Source organism: Myxocyprinus asiaticus, chromosome 39 (genome assembly GCF_019703515.2).
Source record: "Myxocyprinus asiaticus isolate MX2 ecotype Aquarium Trade chromosome 39, UBuf_Myxa_2, whole genome shotgun sequence".
Classification (NCBI taxonomy): domain Eukaryota; kingdom Metazoa; phylum Chordata; class Actinopteri; order Cypriniformes; family Catostomidae; genus Myxocyprinus; species Myxocyprinus asiaticus.
In genome coordinates, this window is record NC_059382.1 from 36,221,358 (window position 1) to 36,241,047 (window position 19,690).

The following is a 19,690-nucleotide window of genomic DNA, read 5'->3' on the forward strand; positions in this document are numbered from 1 at the left end:
AAAACGAGCGTTCTTGCTTGAACAATGTCTAACGGCTGGTCTATGACGTCATCGTAAATGGGGACAGATGCTCTAACCGTTTCTCTTTTGTTTATGGAACGGTCTTCAAGAATTCGACAGTTTGAATATGTAAACACATGCAGACAAACACTATTCACGTCGGATTATTTGCAGTTATTTATATTATTACTAAATGTGCTAGACGCTCGAAATTTACACTAAACAGTCCACCTAAAAAAAACGTGACACAAATCCTATAGTAGAACTGTAGTAGATATTTTCCTTTTTGAAGGAAAATTGATCTGGAAGACTATAGTTTTCTGACATTTGAACTGAAAGGCTCTCGTCTTTACCTTGAAATACTGCAGCAGTTACTGTTGTCTCCAAAAGTATTGGCCTTAAAAATTAACTTAAATCTTAAGTGTCACTTTTTCGGCAATAAGCAACTTAGTTTAAATACAGTTATACCGATCTTTTCATATTTTAAGCACAGAAGTCCTATCAAAGGATTAGCATAAATGGTCCCCACATCTTTAGACAAATGAATTTTCTTTCATTCCAAGGCTGCGTTTCCCAAAAGCATCGCAAGCCTAAGTAGATCGTAGAAACCATCGATCAATTTAAGCTTGCGATGCTTTTGGGAAACGCAGCACAGGACTAGAAGGATGTGGATTTTTAAATGTAAATTTTGTAGCGAACACTCTCAAAAAGAAAATTCTAGTAGATATTTGCTCTACATCTATGAAAAGTGTATTTATTTATATGTAATGGCTATGATGCTGCCTCTTTTCTAACCTGAATTAAAATGGATTAAGAAAACGTTGGTATGTATGCCGCACATCAACAGTTTCCCAAAGTACTTTTGTTTAAATTTATTAAGAAACAAAAAAACTCTCAAGGTGAAATGACAAGTTTTATTTGCATGTTAAATCAATCATTAGTCACAGCTACATTTATATAAAAAAAAAAAAAAAAAAAAAAAAAAAAAACAACTGTACATTTGTACTTTTACCAAAAACACTGTGATATTGCTACTGCTGGCATGTTCACATGAATGAAATACAGTTTTTGTATCAATGTCAGCTACAACCTGCATATTTAACACTGTAACACAGTTGTGTCATTAGCTTTGCTAACACACAATTCCATTTTCATCCTCTTAAAGTACCATCACATACTGAAAAAAAAAGAAAAAAAAAAGGCAGCTATACAATGTTATTGCAATGCTGCCATCAAACAAATACAAAACTTATTTTAATTCACACAACGGATGAGCATTCCAATACTAGTGAGCAGGATCATTTACCAAAGCAGTTGATTCATAAAACTGTAAAGAGGTTTCAATTTATAGAATACAGCTTACAATCAATCCCAACCTTTAAGAAACTATAAAGCATTTTACAATAGAACCCCCTTCCCATACAGTACAGGTATGTTCCTCATATTGCCCATGGAATGTTAGTGTCTCAGGCAAACTATCCCAGTTTCAATTCAAAAGACTTGAGATTTTTTGTTGTCTTTAAAAAAAAAAATGGCACAATCACATTATCTGTCACAACGTGTCTCACTGCCTCCCTTCTTAAAAAAAACAAAAAGAAAAACAGTTAAAACAAAGAGAAGGAACAAAACAAGAGAAAGTCAGTTGGTTCATGACTGCAGTTCTTCAGGAGAACTGGAGTGGGATAAGATGGAATCCTTCTTATAAGGCTTTTCTCTTGAACATTATCTATAAAATTAGCTTTTAATATTGATCTTCTAAAAAAAACTGATTTCTTTTATAAAACGGTCAATAAAAATATTCCTCTGTATTGTACAAGAATAGTAGTATAGTGTTTGGTCAAACACAATGTTATTTAGCAGCCTCCTCTGACTTTTCCTCCTCATCTCCTGCCTCTCCATCTGCGTTTGTTCCCTGTAACATGTGCACACACACACACACACGAGTATGGTTTAATAGATTTGGCCATAGACTAAATAGTAGTAATCGCCGTTGACTACATATCCAGATAAATATCCAACTTGGAGGAAAAGGAAAACATTTTTTTTTTACCTCAGCTTCAGCCTCTCCATTTTCTGCAGGTGTTGTCTCCTCTTCCTCTGGCTTCGCATCCTCTTTCTTCTCCTCTAGTTTAGCCTTTTCTACCACTTTGGCCTTCTTGCCTTTGACAGGTGCCTTCTGTAAGGGAACCACACATTTAAGCCAATGTTGTATTACTCCATTATTCTTAAAGGGATAATTCACCCAAAAATGAGAATTTTATCATCATTTACTCACCTTCACGCCTTCCCAGATGTGTATTACTTACTTTCTTCAGCAGCTCACAAAGATTTTTAGAAGAATATCTCTGCTCTGTAAGTCAATACAATGCAAGTGGATGGTGATCAGCACTTTAACAGAATGCTGTTCACAAGCTTCTTTGGTTTTGCTTTCATTTGAACATGCCAGCAGCGTGCTTACGTCACGCAAGAGGCAGCGTGCCGTGAACTGATTCCCCTCATGGTCATGCATTCTAAAGCGATCGTATCTACAGAGCGGAGATATTCTTCTAAAAATCTTAATTAGTGTTCTGCTGAAGAAAGTCATACACATCTGGGATGGCATGAAGGCGAGTAAACATTAAGAGAATTTAAATTTTTGGGTGAACTATCCCATTAATAAAATCGTTTTTTAATTATTGATTTACCTTTGGCTTGGGCTCAGACTTTGGCGTTTCGGGTTTCTGTAAATCAGCATTCTGTGTTAGTCATGTGCATCTTTCAAACATTAATAATGTTATTATGACAGACATAATGAACTTCTTGAAAATGAACTTACAGCTTGAAGTCTCTCGGACCTTCTCTTGGGCTAGTTGTGTATTTTATGGAGGTGGGAATGGCAACAAAATCAACAAACAAATAACACTTTGTATAAAAACAAAAAAACATTACACAAGTTTGAACTCCAGTGAAAAACTCACCTCAGCTGCTTCAGTGCCATTGTTAGCCTGTAGAGAAAACAGAAGCTGTTAGTGTATCTGTAGGTCGGCTATATAAGTGGACACCCCCTACAGTTATGTGCAATTATGTAACCTGAGAGTGAATGTGTGTGTGTTCAATTCAGTTCCTTTGTGGTACTAGGCCAACGTTTTTTGTCGCAAAATTACACGCAAACAAACAATAAAATAACTACAGGTAAAAACTAGAAGAATAAAAGACAAATATAAATAAAAGGTGCAGAGATGATTGTTTACAGCAGCCTTTTTTTTTCACTTATATTGAAGCTTTTATCCATGTTATTGAAAAACGTCCATACCATAGTCGTTACAGAGGGAGGATGGCAACAACAGCTCCGCCTCTGCTGGCAGGATTCACTCACTATCGATCAGCAATTGGTCGATACATTCAGTTCTATATTCCGTAGTGAATATATATACACAATTCAGATTTATGATAGTCTGCTAAATGACTAAATGTAAAAGGTGCAAGAAAAAGTGTATGCGTAATATACACAGTAGTTCAACAAAAATCAAAATCGACGAAAACTTCACGCTACTTCACAGAGTCCAACTCAAGGGTCATGTGAAAATTCGAGGTGGATTACAGCCGCATAAACAGAATTTAGGAATAATCCAACTGGAATAATAGAATAACTGGCTGTAGAAGGATTCCAATTTGTTTACTGCAAAGACAGCCATGACACCAAAGACTATAGTGTATGTGTCCTACCCCAAGAACCATATGGAGTCGTGCACAACACATTAAATCCACATGCATTTATAACAACATACAAAGTAGTCTGACAAGAAAAAAAGACTACAACTACAGACAGTAACTTCAAACTTTGAGCTTGTATATTTACTCAAAGGCTGAGCATGCACCTCTGTTAAAACGAAAACATTTGCAGGAACAAGCTCTCCAAGAGGAACAACATGCCTAAACGTTATGAGGTTACACCCCTTTGTCTGATCATTGCTCTGTCTGCGTATTATATACCCGTTTTTACTGAAAATGCTAGGCAAAACAAACGCGGTTTACAACATGCACTCTTGAAATATCCACATGCATTCGACGGAAAACTGCACAGTTCCAAGTAAAAAGGCGCCAAATCCCCTCCCCCGACTCTCATGCCCTAGATCATGAATGAACACATACAACAACGCAGCAAACACTCGTATAACTTTACATACAGTTTCTCACAGGCATGTAAATGCAATTATTGCATGCTCTTAAAAACACAGTATAAAAATACAATTAAATACCAAATATTGTTTAACTTACTTTGCTTCTTTTCGGCATAGCTGCTTTACGCTTTTAGAATAAAGGGGTAATTAAAATAGCTTGCACTGATAAAAGTTTCGCGTAAAATTCTGATGGTCAAAGAAACACTTAAGCCAGCATAAATGTTCTATCGGAACAGAAACTAGCTGAAACCGGATTGGATCTCCCCTTTCTATATTCTTTTCATAGTAGCACTAACCTGATGGGCACACTATGCCCCGCCCCTTCTCGACACTGATTGGCTGAAGCGTCTTGGCAACCATGTTTCAAACCACAGCAAAATACCTGCCTGTGCGGATGGGTTGGATGTCAATCAAAGTTTGCTTTGATATACTTTAGACGCCACTTTCTGCTTATTTGTTTTTCCCTTAAGCATGTAAATGATTAAGTTGTCGCTGCATGGTCATATCTAATGTTTTACTGACCATTTGAATACACACGGCTCTTTACAAAGAAAGAAAAACACACTTTTGTCTTATAAACAGTCCCTTTGACATAAGAATGCACGTTAAATGCGTTAAGAGAAAAATAATTCCTTTAATTCTAAGTATATATTTGATATGTTATGGTGAGGACACTGTTAAAATCAACATTTTGTAGTGTGTTCGTATTACTGAAGGTGGATCACACTGATGAACAGAAAATGGCGGCGGGATTTAACTGGTTTCTGGTACTGAGCTCCGTGTTTCTGTGCAATCTGGTCAAATCATTCTTGCCGGCTATTTCTTCATTCGTAAGTATTAATTCAGAAGTATCTCAGGAACGCATGTGCACACATATGTTTTTCCGTATATGACCATAATACGATAAAGCCATAATGCGATGTGATTTAGCAAATGTGCTAGTCCTCAGATGGAACTTCTTACATCAGTCACATCAAACAAAAGCTGATATGAAAACCACTTACAGCTTAAACTGAGTCCAGAAACAACAACCAACTGTAGTTCACAATATATACATCATCTAATAAGACCAACCAAATGTTTAATGTGGGCTATTTATACATTTACTGTACAAAATACAATGCCATTTCCTTTCAAAAAGTACTGCAAGGATGGTATCAGATGGAAATACTGTGGTGTTTTGATTTATAGTATACCATACTGAGTGATTATTATATACCATGGTACTTTAATCCAAGGTACTTGGTATACAACCTTGGTTTGTATCTAAATATATATACACAGTGCTATGAAAATGTATTTGCCCCCTTCCTGATTAGTTCTATTTTTGTGTCTTTTTCATACTATTTTTTTTTTAGATCTTCAAACGAGATATAACATAAAACAAAGGCAACCTGAGTAAATGCAATATACCGTTTAGAATATATATATATATATATATATATATATATATATATATATATATATATATATACACACTATATTGCCAAAAGTATTCGCTCACCCATCCAAATAATTGAATTCAGGTGTTCCAATCACTTCCATGGCCACAGGTGTATAAAATGAAGCACCTAGGCATGCAGACTGCTTCCACAAACATTTGTGAAAGAATGGGCCGCTCTCAGGAGCTCAGTGAATTCCAGCATGGTACTGTGATAGGATGCCACCTGTGCAACAAGTCCAGTCGTGAAATTTCCTCGCTACTAAATATTCCACAGTCAACTGTCAATGGTATTATAAAAAGGGGAAATGATTGGGAATGACAGCAACTCAGACACGAAGTGGTAGGCCACGTATAATGACAGAGCGGGGTCAACGGATGCTGAGGCGCATAGTGCGCAGAGGTCGCCAACTTTCTGCAGAGTCAATCGCTACAGACCTCCAGAGTTCATGTGGCCTTCAGATTAGCTCAAGAACAGTGCGTAGAGAGCTTCATGGAATGGGTTTCCATGGCCGAGCAGCTGCATCCAAGCCATACATCACCAAGTGCAATGTAAAGCGTCGGATGCAGTGGTGTAAAGCACGCCGCCACTGGACTCTAGAGCAGTGGAGACGCGTTCTCTGGAGTGACGAATCACGCTTGTCCATCAGATTGCCAGATGGAGGAGTCTGGGTTTGGCGGTTGCCAGGAGAACGGTACTTGTCTGACTGCATTGTGCCAACTGTGAAATTTGGTGGAGGGGGGATTATGGTGTGGTGTTGTTTTTCAGGAGCTGGGCTTGACCCCTCAGTTGCAGTGAAAGGAACTCTGAATGCTTCAGCATACCAAGAGATTTTGGACAATTCCATGCTCCCAACTTTGTGGGAACAGTTTGGGGATGGCCCCTTCCTGTTCCAACATGACTGCGCACCAGTGCACAAAGCAAGGTCCATAAGATATGGATGAGCGAGTTTGGTGTGGAAGAACTTGACTGGCCTGCACAGAGTCCTGACCTCAACCCGATAGAGCACCTTTGGGATGAATTAGAGCGAAGACTGCGAGCCAGGCCTTCTCGTCCAACATCAGTGTCTGACCTCACAAATGCGCTTCTGGAAGAATGGTCAAAAATTCCCATAAACACACTCCTAAACCTTGTGGAAAACCTTCCCGGAAGAGTTGAAGCTGTTATAGCTGCAAAGGGTGGGCCGACATCATATTAAACCCTATGGATTAAGAGTGGGATGTCACTTAAATTCATATGCGCCTAAAGGCAGATGAGCGAATACTTTTGGCAATATAGTGTGTGTAATATATATATATATATATATATATAATGTTATATTATTATATATATTATTATTTATTTTTTATTGAAGCAAAAAAGTTATTTACCTACATCACCCATGTGAAAAACTAAGGGTGTGTTCACACTTGTAGTTCGGTTCTCTTGGTCCTCTTGGTCCGGACCAAAAAAAGAAAATGATACATTTAGTCCTGGTTCGCTTAGCATTCACATTGGCATTTTTAACACCGCACCTAAAGCTACAAAACAGAAGGCATCAGGAAAAAGTCACAACCTGATTGGACAGATTTTATGATGTATATTTTGCGACAGAACTTGCCGAACATTCAAAACAATGCTGGCTTCTGGGCGAAATTCGCTTGTTAAATTTATATATGTATATATGGTGGTATTTTTACCAGCTGAGAACAAACGAGGAGCTAATCAAATGTGTAAAGGAGTCAAAACAGCGGCAGGAATTCCTCCATTGCACACACAAATGAAGATATGCTGCAAGGACGGCTGACAGCGGTTCCAACGCCTGTACCGAGCTGTAGTGCGCAACATAGCTCCTATGATGAGAAGAACCAGGTATGCTTGAGGTCAGTATTAGGCAAATTACTTACTGTTTTTGGTCCGTTTAGACGTCTTTGGTCCATATTGCGTTCATATATCAATCGAACCGCACCAGAGTTCATTTGGAAGCGGACTGAGACTCGCTATTCAGGCGGTCTCGGTCCGCTTGTTTGGTGCGCACCAAGGTTCGGATGGCAGCGTTTACACTTGTTCAAATGAACCGCACTAACAGAGCAGTCACACCAGAGTTTGATTTAATCGAACCAAACCTGCCAAGTGTGAACACGCCCTAACTGCCCCCTTAAACTAATAGCTGGTTGTGCCACTTTTAGCAGCAACAACTGCAAACAAACGCTTCCGATAACTGGAGATCAGTCTTTCACAATGCTGTGGTGGAATTTTGGCTCACTCTTATTTCCAGAACTGCATTAGTTCAGCCACATTGGAGGGTTTGAGTATGAACTGCCCGTTTAAGATCCTGCTACAGCATCTCAATAGGGTTCAAGTCAGGACTTTGACTAGGCCACTCCAAAACTTTAATTTAGCTTCTTTTGTGGGGCCTGGGTAGCTCAACATGTATTGACACTGACTACCACCCCTGGAGTCGCGAGTTCGAATCCAGGGTGTGCTGAGTGACACCAGCCAGGTCTCCTAAGCAGTCAAATTGGCCCGGTTGCTAGGGAGGGTAGAGTCACATGGGGTAACCTCCTCGTGGTCGCGATTAGGGGTTCTCGCTCTCAATGGGGCGCATGGTAAGTTGTGCATTGATTGTGGAGAGTAACATGAGCCTCCACATGCTGGGAGTCTCCGCAGTGTCATGCACAATAAGCCACGTGATAAAATGCGTGGATTGACGGTCTCAGAAGTGGAGGCAACTGAGACTTGTCCTCCACCACCTGGATTGAGGTGAGTAACCGCGCCACCACGAGGACCTACTAAGTAGTGGGAATTGGGCATTCCAAATTGGGAAAAAAGGGGATAAATTAAAAAGTTGCTTCTTTTGACCCATTCAGAGGTGGACTTACTCCTATGCTTTGGAACATTGTCTTGCTGCATAATCCAGTTGCGTTTGAGCTTCAATTTACGAACTGATGACTGGACGTTCTCCTTTAGGATTTTCTGGTGGAGAGCAGAATTCATGTTTCCCTCAATTATTGCAAGTCACCCTGGCCCTGAAGCAGCAAAGCATCCACACACCATCACACTACCACCACCATGCTTGTTCGTAGGTATGATGTGTTTGATTTACACCAGATGTAATGGGTACCCCTGTCTTCCAAACAGTTCCACTTTTGACTCATCAGTCCACAGAACGTTCTCCCAAAAAGTTTGAGGACCATCAGGGTGTATTTTGGCAAAACTCAGATGAGCCTTAATGTTCTTCTGGGTTAGCAGTGGTTTTCGTCTCACCACTATTCCATGGATGGCATTTTTGGCCAGTGTCTTTCTGATAGTGGAGTCATGAACAGTGAACTTTATCAATACAAGAGAGGCCTGCAGTTCCTTGGATGTTGTCCTTGGCTTTTTTGTGACTTCCTGGATATGTCATTGCTGTGCTTTAGGAGGAATTTTGGAAGGTTGACCACTTCTGGGAAGATTCACTAATGTGCCAAGTTTTCTCCATTTGGAGATAATGGCTCTCACTGTGGTTCTTTGGGGTCCCAGAGCCTTTGAATTAGCTTTGTAACCTTTCCCAGACTGATGTATTTCAATCACCTTTTCCCTTATAATTTCTGGACTTTCTTTCGACCTTGGCATAGTGTGCTACTGGGTGAGACCTTTTAGCCAACTTCATGCTTCTGAAAAAGTTCTATTTAGGTGTTGATTTGATTGAACAGGGTTGGCAGCAATCAGGCCTGGGTGTGTCTAGTCCAGCTGAACCCCATTATGAATGCAGTTTCATAGATTTGGGGATTTAGTAACTAAGGGGCAAATGCTTTTTCACACAGGCCCAGTTGGTATTGGATAACTTTTTTGCTTCAATAAATAACATTATCATTTAAAAACTGTATTTTGTGTTTACTCAGATTGCCTTTATTTTATGTTAGATTTTGTTTGAATTTTTGAAACAATTTAGTATGAGATATACACAAAAACAGAAGAAATCAGGATGGGGGCAAATACTTTTACCAGCACTGTGTATGTATATACAGTTCATCTTAGTACAGTGCACTGTTAGTTACATAAAGATCTTGTATTTTTGCTTTTACAGCTGTCAAAGATTTTTCAGAAAGATGCTGATCAAGAGATGGAGATGCGGACAGAGATCCAGAACATGAGGATGGAGCTGTCCACCATCAGCATGATGGATGAGTTCGCCAGATATGCTAGGCTGGAGCGCAAAATCAACAAGATGACTGATCAACTTAAGACGCTAGGTAATATGCGTGAGCTAGTTTTCCTGAGATGGGGGCACATGCATTACAAGTCTACATGCACAAAAGTTTGGCCAATGTAGTCATGGACAACACTGTTCTTGCAGTTGCAAACTATTTCCAGATGACTGAAACAGCAGAAACAGTGAGCACTCTGTATGCGTGTGTTCTATGAGAAGCACTGCGCTAATGGACAGCAGAGCGCCTCTGAATACACAGTGAAACAGATACAGCATCAATGACTTTATTCCTTCATCTGTTCTTCAAAATATAATCAAGTGTGTTTCACGCATCTTTGGTAGGTTGGTTTCAGTTAGCTTTAGTATTCATAAAGACAGACAATTGTCTCAGCAGCTGTCCTTCATGCCAATGTAGCCACATATTTTTCCATCCAAGTTGCGAATTTAATTAATACGAAAAAACATAATATTGCACAAACAATGTGTGAATAAAGCTGCGTTTCCATCCCATGTGTTCAAAAGAACAAAATTGTCACTTCAGCAGAAATTGTAGCCACCGTGACTTCTTTATTACTAAATTCTCTGTTTAGAACACACTGACAAAACACTGTAAAGAGCAATATGTGTATACCTCCATCCTTATGACTTTACCATGCTGATTGATTAGATCTTTTTCAAATGTGTCAATAAACCTGCTCTTCAGCACAGTTGAAGTTTATATTTGACTTATTTGCTCTACAAACTCTACAGGTGCATCTCAATAAATTAGAATGTCGTGGAAAAGTTCATTTATTTCAGTAATTCGACTCAAATTGTGAAACTCGTGTATTAAATAAATTCAATGCACACAGACTGAAGTAGTTTAAGTCTTTGGTTCTTTTAATTGTGATGATTTTGGCTCACATTTAACAAAAACCCACCAATTCACTATCTCAAAAAATTAGAATATGGTGACATGCCAATCAGCTAATCAACTCAAAACACCACACAAAGGTTTCCTGAGTCTTCAAAATGGTCTCTCAGTTTGGTTCACTAGGCTACACAATCATGGGGAAGACTGCTGATCTGACAGTTGTCCAGAAGACAATCATTGACACCCTTCACAAGGAGGGTAAGCCACAAACATTCATTGCCAAAGAAGCTGGCTGTTCACAGAGTGCTGTATCCAAGCATGTTAACAGAAAGTTGAGTGGAAGGAAAAAGTGTGAAAGAAAAAGATGCACAACCAACCGAGAGAACCGCAGCCTTATGAGGATTGTCAAGCAAAATCGATTCAAGAATTTGGGTGAACTTCACAAGGAATGGACTGAGGCTGGGGTCAAGGCATCAAGACACAGACATGTCAAGGAATTTGGCTACAGTTGTCGTATTCCTCTTGTTAAGCCACTCCTGAACCACAGACAACGTCAGAGGCGTCTTACCTGGGCTAAGGAGAAGAAGAACTGGACTGTTGCCCAGTGGTCCAAAGTCCTCTTTTCAGATGAGAGCAAGTTTTGTATTTCATTTGGAAACCAAGGCCCTAGAGTCTGGAGGAAGGGTGGAGAAGCTCATAGCCCAAGTTGCTTGAAGTCCAGTGTTAAGTTTCCACAGTCTGTGATGATTTGGGGTGCAATGTCATCTGCTGGTGTTGGTCCATTGTGTTTTTTGAAAACCAAAGTCACTGCACCCGTTTACCAAGAAATTTTGGAGCACTTCATGCTTCCTTCTGCTGACCAGCTTTTTAAAGATGCTGATTTCATTTTCCAGCAGGATTTGGCACCTGCCCACACTGCCAAAAGCACCAAAAGTTGGTTAAATGACCATGGTGTTGGTGTGCTTGACTGGCCAGCAAACTCACCAGACCTGAACCCCATAGAGAATCTATGGGGTATTGTCAAGAGGAAAATGAGAAACAAGAGACCAAAAAATGCAGATGAGCTGAAGGCCACTGTCAAAGAAACTTGGGCTTCCATACCACCTCAGCAGTGCCACAAACTGATCACCTCCATGCCACGCCGAATTGAGGCAGTAATTAAAGCAAAAGGAGCCCCTACCAAGTATTGAGTACATACACAGTGTATGAACATACTTTCCAGAAGGCCAACAATTCACTAAAAATGTTTTTTTTTATTGGTCTTCTGATGTATTCTAATTTTTTGAGGTAGTGAATTGGTGGGTTTTTGTTAAATGTGAGCCAAAATCATCACAATTAAAAGAACCAAAGACTTAAACTACTTCAGTCTGTGTGCATTGAATTTATTTAATACACGAGTTTCACAATTTGAGTTGAAATACTGAAATAAATGAACTTTTCCACGACATTCTAATTTATTGAGATGCACCTGTATACAGGCTTTGGATTTTTGAGACGCCGTTATTTCAGGATAACCAGAGTAACATTTCAGATGCGATGATTGGTCTGCTGGTTAGTCCAGTTATCAACTAGTTATTCAGTCATTACTTTTTTGATGCGCATCTTGTATTCCTAATAAATTAAATAGCAGTTTATTCTGTTAATGTGTTTCCATCATAGTTAATGCACATTTATTTTTATCAAATAAAAAATGTATTTGATAAGCTTATACGTTTTAATGCGCATATTGGAGATTTTATTCACATCTTAGTGTTTACATCCAGCAGTTTTTATACAATATCTTAAAAATGTGCATTAAAATACATCGATGGAAACCCAGCTACAGTTATTGGACTTCCATTGCAAATGGAGCACAGCAAGAAGTAAGATACAACAGAGTTTTCAACAATTACTGAGTCTATAGACCATTTGAAGTGTTTCTTAAACAAATCTGCTATTGGAGCTTGGTTTGGCCACTTCCACCTACGATTTTAATATCCTGCTGATGATGTGATTGAGTGCACTGGCAGTCAGCGATGCTGTTTTTGAGTGATTACTGATTATAAGTTCAAAATTATTAAGTTTGAATGGTTCTTCCAACACAGTGGTCTCAATAATAACTTTTTTTTAACACTTAAGGAATATACAGTACCTTCAAGAACATTACACCACTTACAGCGCATCCGGAAAGTATTCACAGCGCTTCACTATTTCCACATTTTGTTATGTTACAGCCTTATTCCAAAATGGATTAAATTAATTATTTTCCTCAATTCTACGAACAATACCCCATAATGACAACGTGAAAGAAGTTTGTTTGAAATCTTTGCAAATTTATAAAAAAAATAAAAAAAAATAAAATTACATGTACATAAGTATTCACAGCCTTTGCTCAATACTTTGTTGAAGCACCTTTGGCACCAATTACAGCCTCAAGTCTTTTTGAGTATGATGCTACAAGCTTGGCACACCTATTTTTGGGCAGTTTCTCCCATTCTTCTTTGCAGGACCTCTCAAGCTCCATCAGGCTGGATGGGGAGCGTCGGTGCACAGCCATTTTCAGATCTCTCCAGAGATGTTCAATCGGGTTCAAGTCTGGGTTCTGGCTGGGCCACTCAAGGACATTCACAGAGTTGTCCCGTAGCCACTCCTTTGTTATCTTGGCTGTGTGCTTAGGGTCATTGTCCTGTTGGAAGATGAACCTTCGCCCCAGTCTGAGGTCCAGAGCGCTCTGGAGCAGGTTTTCACCAAGGATGTCTCTGTACATTGCTGCATTCATCTTTCCCTCAATCCTGACTAGTCTCCCAGTCCCTGCCGCTGAAAAACATCCCCACAGCATGATGCTGCCACCACCATGCTTCACTGTAGGGATGGTATTGGCCAGGTGATGAGCGGTGCCTGGTTTCCTCCAGACATGACGCTTGCCATTCAGGCCAAAGAGTTCAATCTTTGTTTCTCATGGTCTGAGAGTCCTTCAGGTACCTTTTGGTAAACTCCAGGCGGGCTGTCATGTGCCTTTTACTGAGGAGTGGCTTCCGTCTGGCCACCCTACCATACAGGCCTGATTGGTGGAGTGCTGCAGAGATGGTTGTTCTTCTGGAAGTTTCTCCTCTCTCCACAGAGAAATGCTGGAGTTCTGTCAGAGTGACCATTGGGTTCTTGGTCACCTCCCTGACTAAGGCCCTTCTCCCCCGATCGCTCAGTTTGGCCAGGCAGCCAGCTCTAGGAAGAGTCCTGGTAGTTCCAAACTTCCATTTACGGATGGAGACCACTGTGCTCATTGGGACCTTCAGTGCTGCAGAAATTTTTCTGTACCCTTCCCCAGATCTGTGCCTCGATACAATCTTGTCTCGGAGGTCTACAGACAATTCCTTGGACTTCATGGCTTGGTTTGTGCTCTGACATGCACTGTTAACTGTGGGACCTTATATAGACAGGTGTGTCATCATGTCCAATCAACTGAATTTACCACAGGTGGACTCCAGTCAAGTTGTAGAAACACCTCAAGGATGATCAGTGGAAACAGGATGCACCTGAGCTCAATTTTGAGTGTCATGGCAAAGGCAGTAAATACTTATGTACATGTGTTTTTTGTATTTTAATAAATGTGCAAAGATTTCAAACAAATTACTTTCACGTTGTCATTATGGGGTATTGTTTGTAGAATTTTGAGGAAAATAATGAATTTAATCCATTTTGGAATAAGGCTGTAACATAACAAAATGTGGAAAAAGTGAAGCGCCGTGAATACTTTCCGGATGCACTGTAAGTACTTGTGTTTTCTGGTAATCTGGTCCAGTCATTTGCTGAATGAAAAAAATTATATACACTGTCTAAAAACTGGACAAGCGTTGTACCAGAGATTTATTGCACAAAGGTTCTAGCTGCCATTATGGCAGTCTTCTGTAAGTATGTGTGAAATCAGTAGGCTTAGGTGATTTGATATCACATCGATGAGCAGCTTATTTAAGAAACAGCACTCTGAATACATGCAACTAAGAATTGAGGCGTCAACAAATATACAGTGGCATCAAAAATCTGGACACAATGTGTGAATGTCATTGCATTAAGTAATGAGGTATCAAACCAAGTGCCATTTATTAAAGAAAAATAGCACAAGCACAATTTTCAAGCAAAACATTTAGTTTTTAAGGTTTGAATGACATCGGTTTTAATAAATATAAGCTTCAAAATAAAAATAAAATGTATACCCTTGTCAAATGAATGAAGATTTTTAGAAAAATATTTCAGCTCTGTTGGTCCTCACATTGCAAGTGAATGGTGATCAGAACTCAGAAGGCCCAAAAAGCACACAAAGGTAGCGTAAAAGCAATCCATATGACTCCAGTGTTTAAAGCCATATCTTCTGAAGCTGTATGATGTGTGGGTGAGAAACCGATCAATATTTAAGTCCTTTTTACTGAAACACATTCTGGTGTGAAAGTGACTTTCACTTACACATTCAGCCACTGACTGGTTGGGGCTGGTCAAAGGTGGAGATTGATAGTAAAAAAGGACTTAAATATTGATCTCTTTCACACACACCTGGCACATTACTTCAGGGGATATGGATTTAACCACTGGAGTCATATGGATTACTTTTTTGCTGCCTTTATGTCTTTTTATACCTTCTGAGTTCTGGTCACCATTCACTTGCATTGTGAGGACCAGCAGAGCTTAAATATTTTTCTGAAAATCTTCATTTGTATACTGCAAAAGAAAGAAAGTCATACATATCTGGCAGAAGGGTGAGTAAATGACAAGAGAATTTCATTTTTGGGTGAACTATCCCTTTAATGTGATGAACTATTACTATGGTTACTCTTCTAGGAGACCTGTGTGAACTTAAGGGGAACTGACTTCATACATCCATTAAAAGTCTTCCACAAGCTGCTTAAAAACCATTGCAAAAATGCTCCAAAATGTTAAGTTAGTTCTGAGAAAGGTTTGTTTGGAGATGCTGCTTGGGTTGATATTTTGCTATCTAGCTTAATACAATGACACTCAAATTTTCTGAGGTCAAGAGAAAGTTATAAGTAGCTTCAGGTTTAAAAATAAAAGTGTGATATCTGATGACATACTTTGCATGTTTGTTGTTTTTTCTTCCTCTTCTTACAGTCAAATCAAGAACTGCACAGCAATCAAAAATGAAATGGACAGTGAAAATTGTATTTTACATTCTTCAGGTGGGTAAGAAATATTTTTCATTTGTTTATTAGTTTTCTCTCATGAGATTATAATTAAGGGTGTATTATTCTGGTTTTTGCTGTGTTTATAGGCGGCTCTCATGATCTCTATCATATTGAAGTATTATGCTGAGCCGGTCACAGTGGTGCCCAGTAAATGGATTGCTCCACTGGAGAAACTAGTTGCCTTTCCATCTGGAGTCGCAGGTAAGTCCACTTTGGAGAAACAGTGGGATAAATTATTGACGTTGTAATAATACTTCATGTTGTAGTAAATATACTACATAAATAGTATGTAAAGAAGTTAGAAGTGTTAGGCCTGTTTCACAACACACACAAGCAGCGCATAAAGGCCCCGGTAAACTTCATACAAAATCAAAGAGCAAACAGTGTTTTGTCATTTCAAACAAAATCTGGCCAAAACGCAGGTGTCTTTTAGTTCTTTTTGGTAGTTCGTAACCACTCGCCTGCAAAAACTTTCAGGAAAACTTTGTACTGGCTACTAAACACCTTCTTACTGCCATTGGTCCACATCATTGGTAGGTGTGACCTAGAGCTCCTCCTACTTTAAAGCTGACAGCTAATTCCAGGTACGTTGTTCAGTCAGTCAAGATCAATTAACATGAAAACACTAGCTTGCAGAGTTATTAGCGAGCCGACCTACATCTGTACGATTGTTCGTGTAGAGACATTTTCCAAGAAAGTGTTGTTTGTTTAATTAGTCTACAGAAGGAATCAAATCTACTCAGATAATTTTTAATTTAACACTGTTGTTTGAAATACTGCTTCAACATGTGCTGTCTGCAGCCGAAAGCCATTCACACATCTACCTCTTATCATCATTCTATTGTCTGTATTCTGCCCATTAACACTCTTTTAACACCCATTTCTGAAGTAGTATTAGTGTCATCATCATAAAGTATAATAGCAGTAACAAATATACAGTATGTGCATATTATGGCTGCATTTAGTGTGTGAGCACATTAGCACCATGAATGCCAAATGTAAACATGACAAATTACACTTTATCTACTGCATATCCTACTTTAAATCATCATTGTGTGGTTAAAACAGCTTCTTTTACTGATCCCATTTAAAATCTACTATAGATTGAAATGCTTCTCTGAAAGCCTCCCCCAGCAGCTTGGCTGGTGTCTGAATGCTCACAATAAATGTCATGTGTATTTCGTGCCTTTATTAACAGGTTACATCATTTACAGTGTGTGCATAAGCAGCACAACTCTGCATACCGTAATCTTAGTTTTCTGTACGTATCACAGCAGAAAACATGTTGAAAATACACTGTAAATCAGTTTATTGACATTCTATTTGCTATATTGGCTTTTATGAAGCAAATTAAAGGGATTGTTCACCCACAAATTACTTACTTTCTTCTCTGGAACACAAACAAAGATTTAAAGGATGTGTGATGTGCTGTTGTCCATACAATGTAAATTAATGGGGTCCAAAACCTTCAAGCTCCAGGCAGTATAGGAGTACAACTCGAGTGGTTTAATCCATGTCCCCACATTTTGGGTAAGAGAAACAGATAAATTTTTAAGTCTTTTTTTTTTTTTTTTTCTTCCTATAAATTTCCTCTCTCACATTCTTCTTTTGTTTTTGGTGATTCGCATTCTTTGTGCATATCACCTCCAACTGGGCAGGGAGGAACATTTATAGTAAAAAAAAAAAAAGGACTTTAAAATGTATCTGTTTCTCACCCACACCTATCATATCTCTTCAGAAGACATTATTATACCAGGGGTTTTTCAAACTGGGGTCCGCATGGGGGTGCTAGGGGGTCCACAGAAAATTTCAGAAAAAAGTTTAAAAGCACGTTATATAGGGATGAACAATTAATCGTATTTTAACTGCAATCACGGTTTCTGCCTCTTGCGGTTAAGCATAACCATCTGCGATTATTAGTGAGCTAGCAAACATAAATTATTAGCCAGGTAAAGTTGCAAATTGTTACTCATTTTTATTATAGGCTGTGTCTATGGATGACAGACCAAATCACAAGCTTTTTTGAAATCAATTTTTTTACTCAACTGACCAATCACGCTCTCTTCAGAAGTTCGCCACTGACCAATCAGTGTCACTTTTGAGCACGTGCTGAAATGCAGAGCCACAGTAGTTTGAGTATCGGATGTCTCATATGTGCGCCACTTTGATTACACAAGGTTCGCATCAGAAAGATGGAAAATGCTGACTTCGGAGACTGTATACGGAAGTAGGATGAAAATCAGGTGTCTTTCAAACTGTTCTGAGACCCGTTTCCATTAGAGTTCCATTCATTCAAAAGCATTGACAGTTAAAAGCCATTAAGATTCGTCAGCAAGTAAGCTGAATAAACTTTGTATGCAGCACAGTGTTACAGCAGTTCTGTACTCGATTGAAATGAGTTCTATCTCATGCTCTGATTGTGTACTATACAGAGGTTCAGAACAGCTGTGCTCCGAGTTCGGTTTCGTTTGTGCATGCTTTTAACGTGCGCTGACCAGATTTACTTCAATTGCACATTGCAAGTGCTTAAAAAATGTACAGGTGATGTAAAGGTGATTCTCCCCTGAACCCCCCCCCCCCCACACACACACCCATTGGTTATTTCATAATTTATAGTTATTATTAAAGGAAAAACTCAGTGTACTGCAATAAACACTAAAGAAAGTCACTTTATTTTCTATACAGACCCACAGCTTTTACAGAGAAGAAACGCTGCTGTGTGAAAGTACAACATGAGTTTGCTGTTGCAGTTACGTCTTCACTTATGCATGCGGCAGTGAACAGGCCTCATTGTCACACTATGCTAAATTTCTAAATCTTCTTTTTTTACTGCTTTTGTCTTAGGTGGTGTTGGGATCACATGCTGGCTAGTTGTCTGCAACAAGGTGGTCGCCATTGGTCTACATGCTGTCAGTTGAACTCATTATCAGTATTATATCATGAATGTGCTGTAACTGTTTTCCTTTCCAATGTTTTCCAAATTACTTACTTAAAGCCACAGTCTGTGATGTGTACTATTCCTTTGACCATCATGAATGGTCCTTTAACATGCCGTTTGACAATTGTGTTCAAGTGCTGGTAATTACAGGTGTGTGCTAAAATGCATACAAACAACAAAAATATAAAAACTGACATTTCAAATGTGATCATGCTTGTCACCAGCCCTTGTTCTTATGTCTCATTCAAATTTAATTTAAAATATATAAGTTTTCAAAATTTATAAATATTAGTCTGCCTGTCTCAAAATGGTCATCATTAAATTTATGCGCAGGTTAAAAGTACACATTTAGTTAGGAACTGCAGACATGTAAACATTCCCAGGCAAATTGCAAAACACTGGTGTTATAATCCAATTTGTAGTTTACTATTTTTTAATTTATTTTTCTCTACTTATTGTACCATAATTGTAACTTTGATTTTTAATGTCAAAGCATTACACATTTATTGATGATTGTTTTATGTGCATGCATACCAGTATAAATGTGCAAAATGAAAAGGTGTCTACTGAGTTTGTTTACAAAACCGCTTTTTTGTATGATTCTTCATTCAAGAAGTTATAATTGCAATGTCCCTAAATTTAATCAGGTTGCATAAAAAAATTACTCTTGTCATACCCTTGTCATTTCACACTATCATGGTAGTTTTTGTGAACCCAACTGTCAGTTTTTGGACAAAGGACCTAATCAGACAACTCACCGTTTGTGTTTGGCTTTTCAGGTATTTTTCTAGTATGAATATTTGTAAAGTTGTGAGCTACATCTACACCGATCGGCAATAACATTAAAACCACCTGCCTAATGTTGTGTAGGTCCCCCTTGTGCTGCCAAAACAGCGCCAACCCGCACTGGATGTTTTTTGTTTTTGGCACCATTCAGGGTAAATTCTAGAGAATG

General features: G+C 38.9%; 2 protein-coding genes across 2 annotated transcripts; one reads left to right on the plus strand and one right to left on the minus strand.

Annotated features, from left to right (window-relative positions):
* Window positions 1-1,757: 1,757 nt before the first annotated feature.
* Window positions 1,758-4,445, minus strand: si:ch73-281n10.2 (Non-histone chromosomal protein HMG-14A-like). Its single transcript, XM_051679866.1, has 6 exons — window positions 4,258-4,445; window positions 2,958-2,984; window positions 2,816-2,845; window positions 2,685-2,720; window positions 2,051-2,176; window positions 1,758-1,912 (listed from the first exon to the last, which is right to left on the minus strand). The coding sequence occupies exons 1-6, from the start codon at window positions 4,273-4,275 to the stop codon at window positions 1,850-1,852; spliced, it is 300 nt and encodes a 99-aa protein (XP_051535826.1). The 5' UTR covers window positions 4,276-4,445; the 3' UTR covers window positions 1,758-1,849.
* A 125-nt stretch (window positions 4,446-4,570) lies between these two features.
* Window positions 4,571-19,390, plus strand: get1 (guided entry of tail-anchored proteins factor 1). The gene is made up of 5 exons (XM_051678587.1): window positions 4,571-4,990; window positions 9,651-9,816; window positions 15,724-15,791; window positions 15,884-15,998; window positions 18,642-19,390. The coding sequence occupies exons 1-5, from the start codon at window positions 4,823-4,825 to the stop codon at window positions 18,713-18,715; spliced, it is 591 nt and encodes a 196-aa protein (XP_051534547.1). The 5' UTR covers window positions 4,571-4,822; the 3' UTR covers window positions 18,716-19,390.
* The last annotated feature ends 300 nt before the right edge of the window (window positions 19,391-19,690 follow it).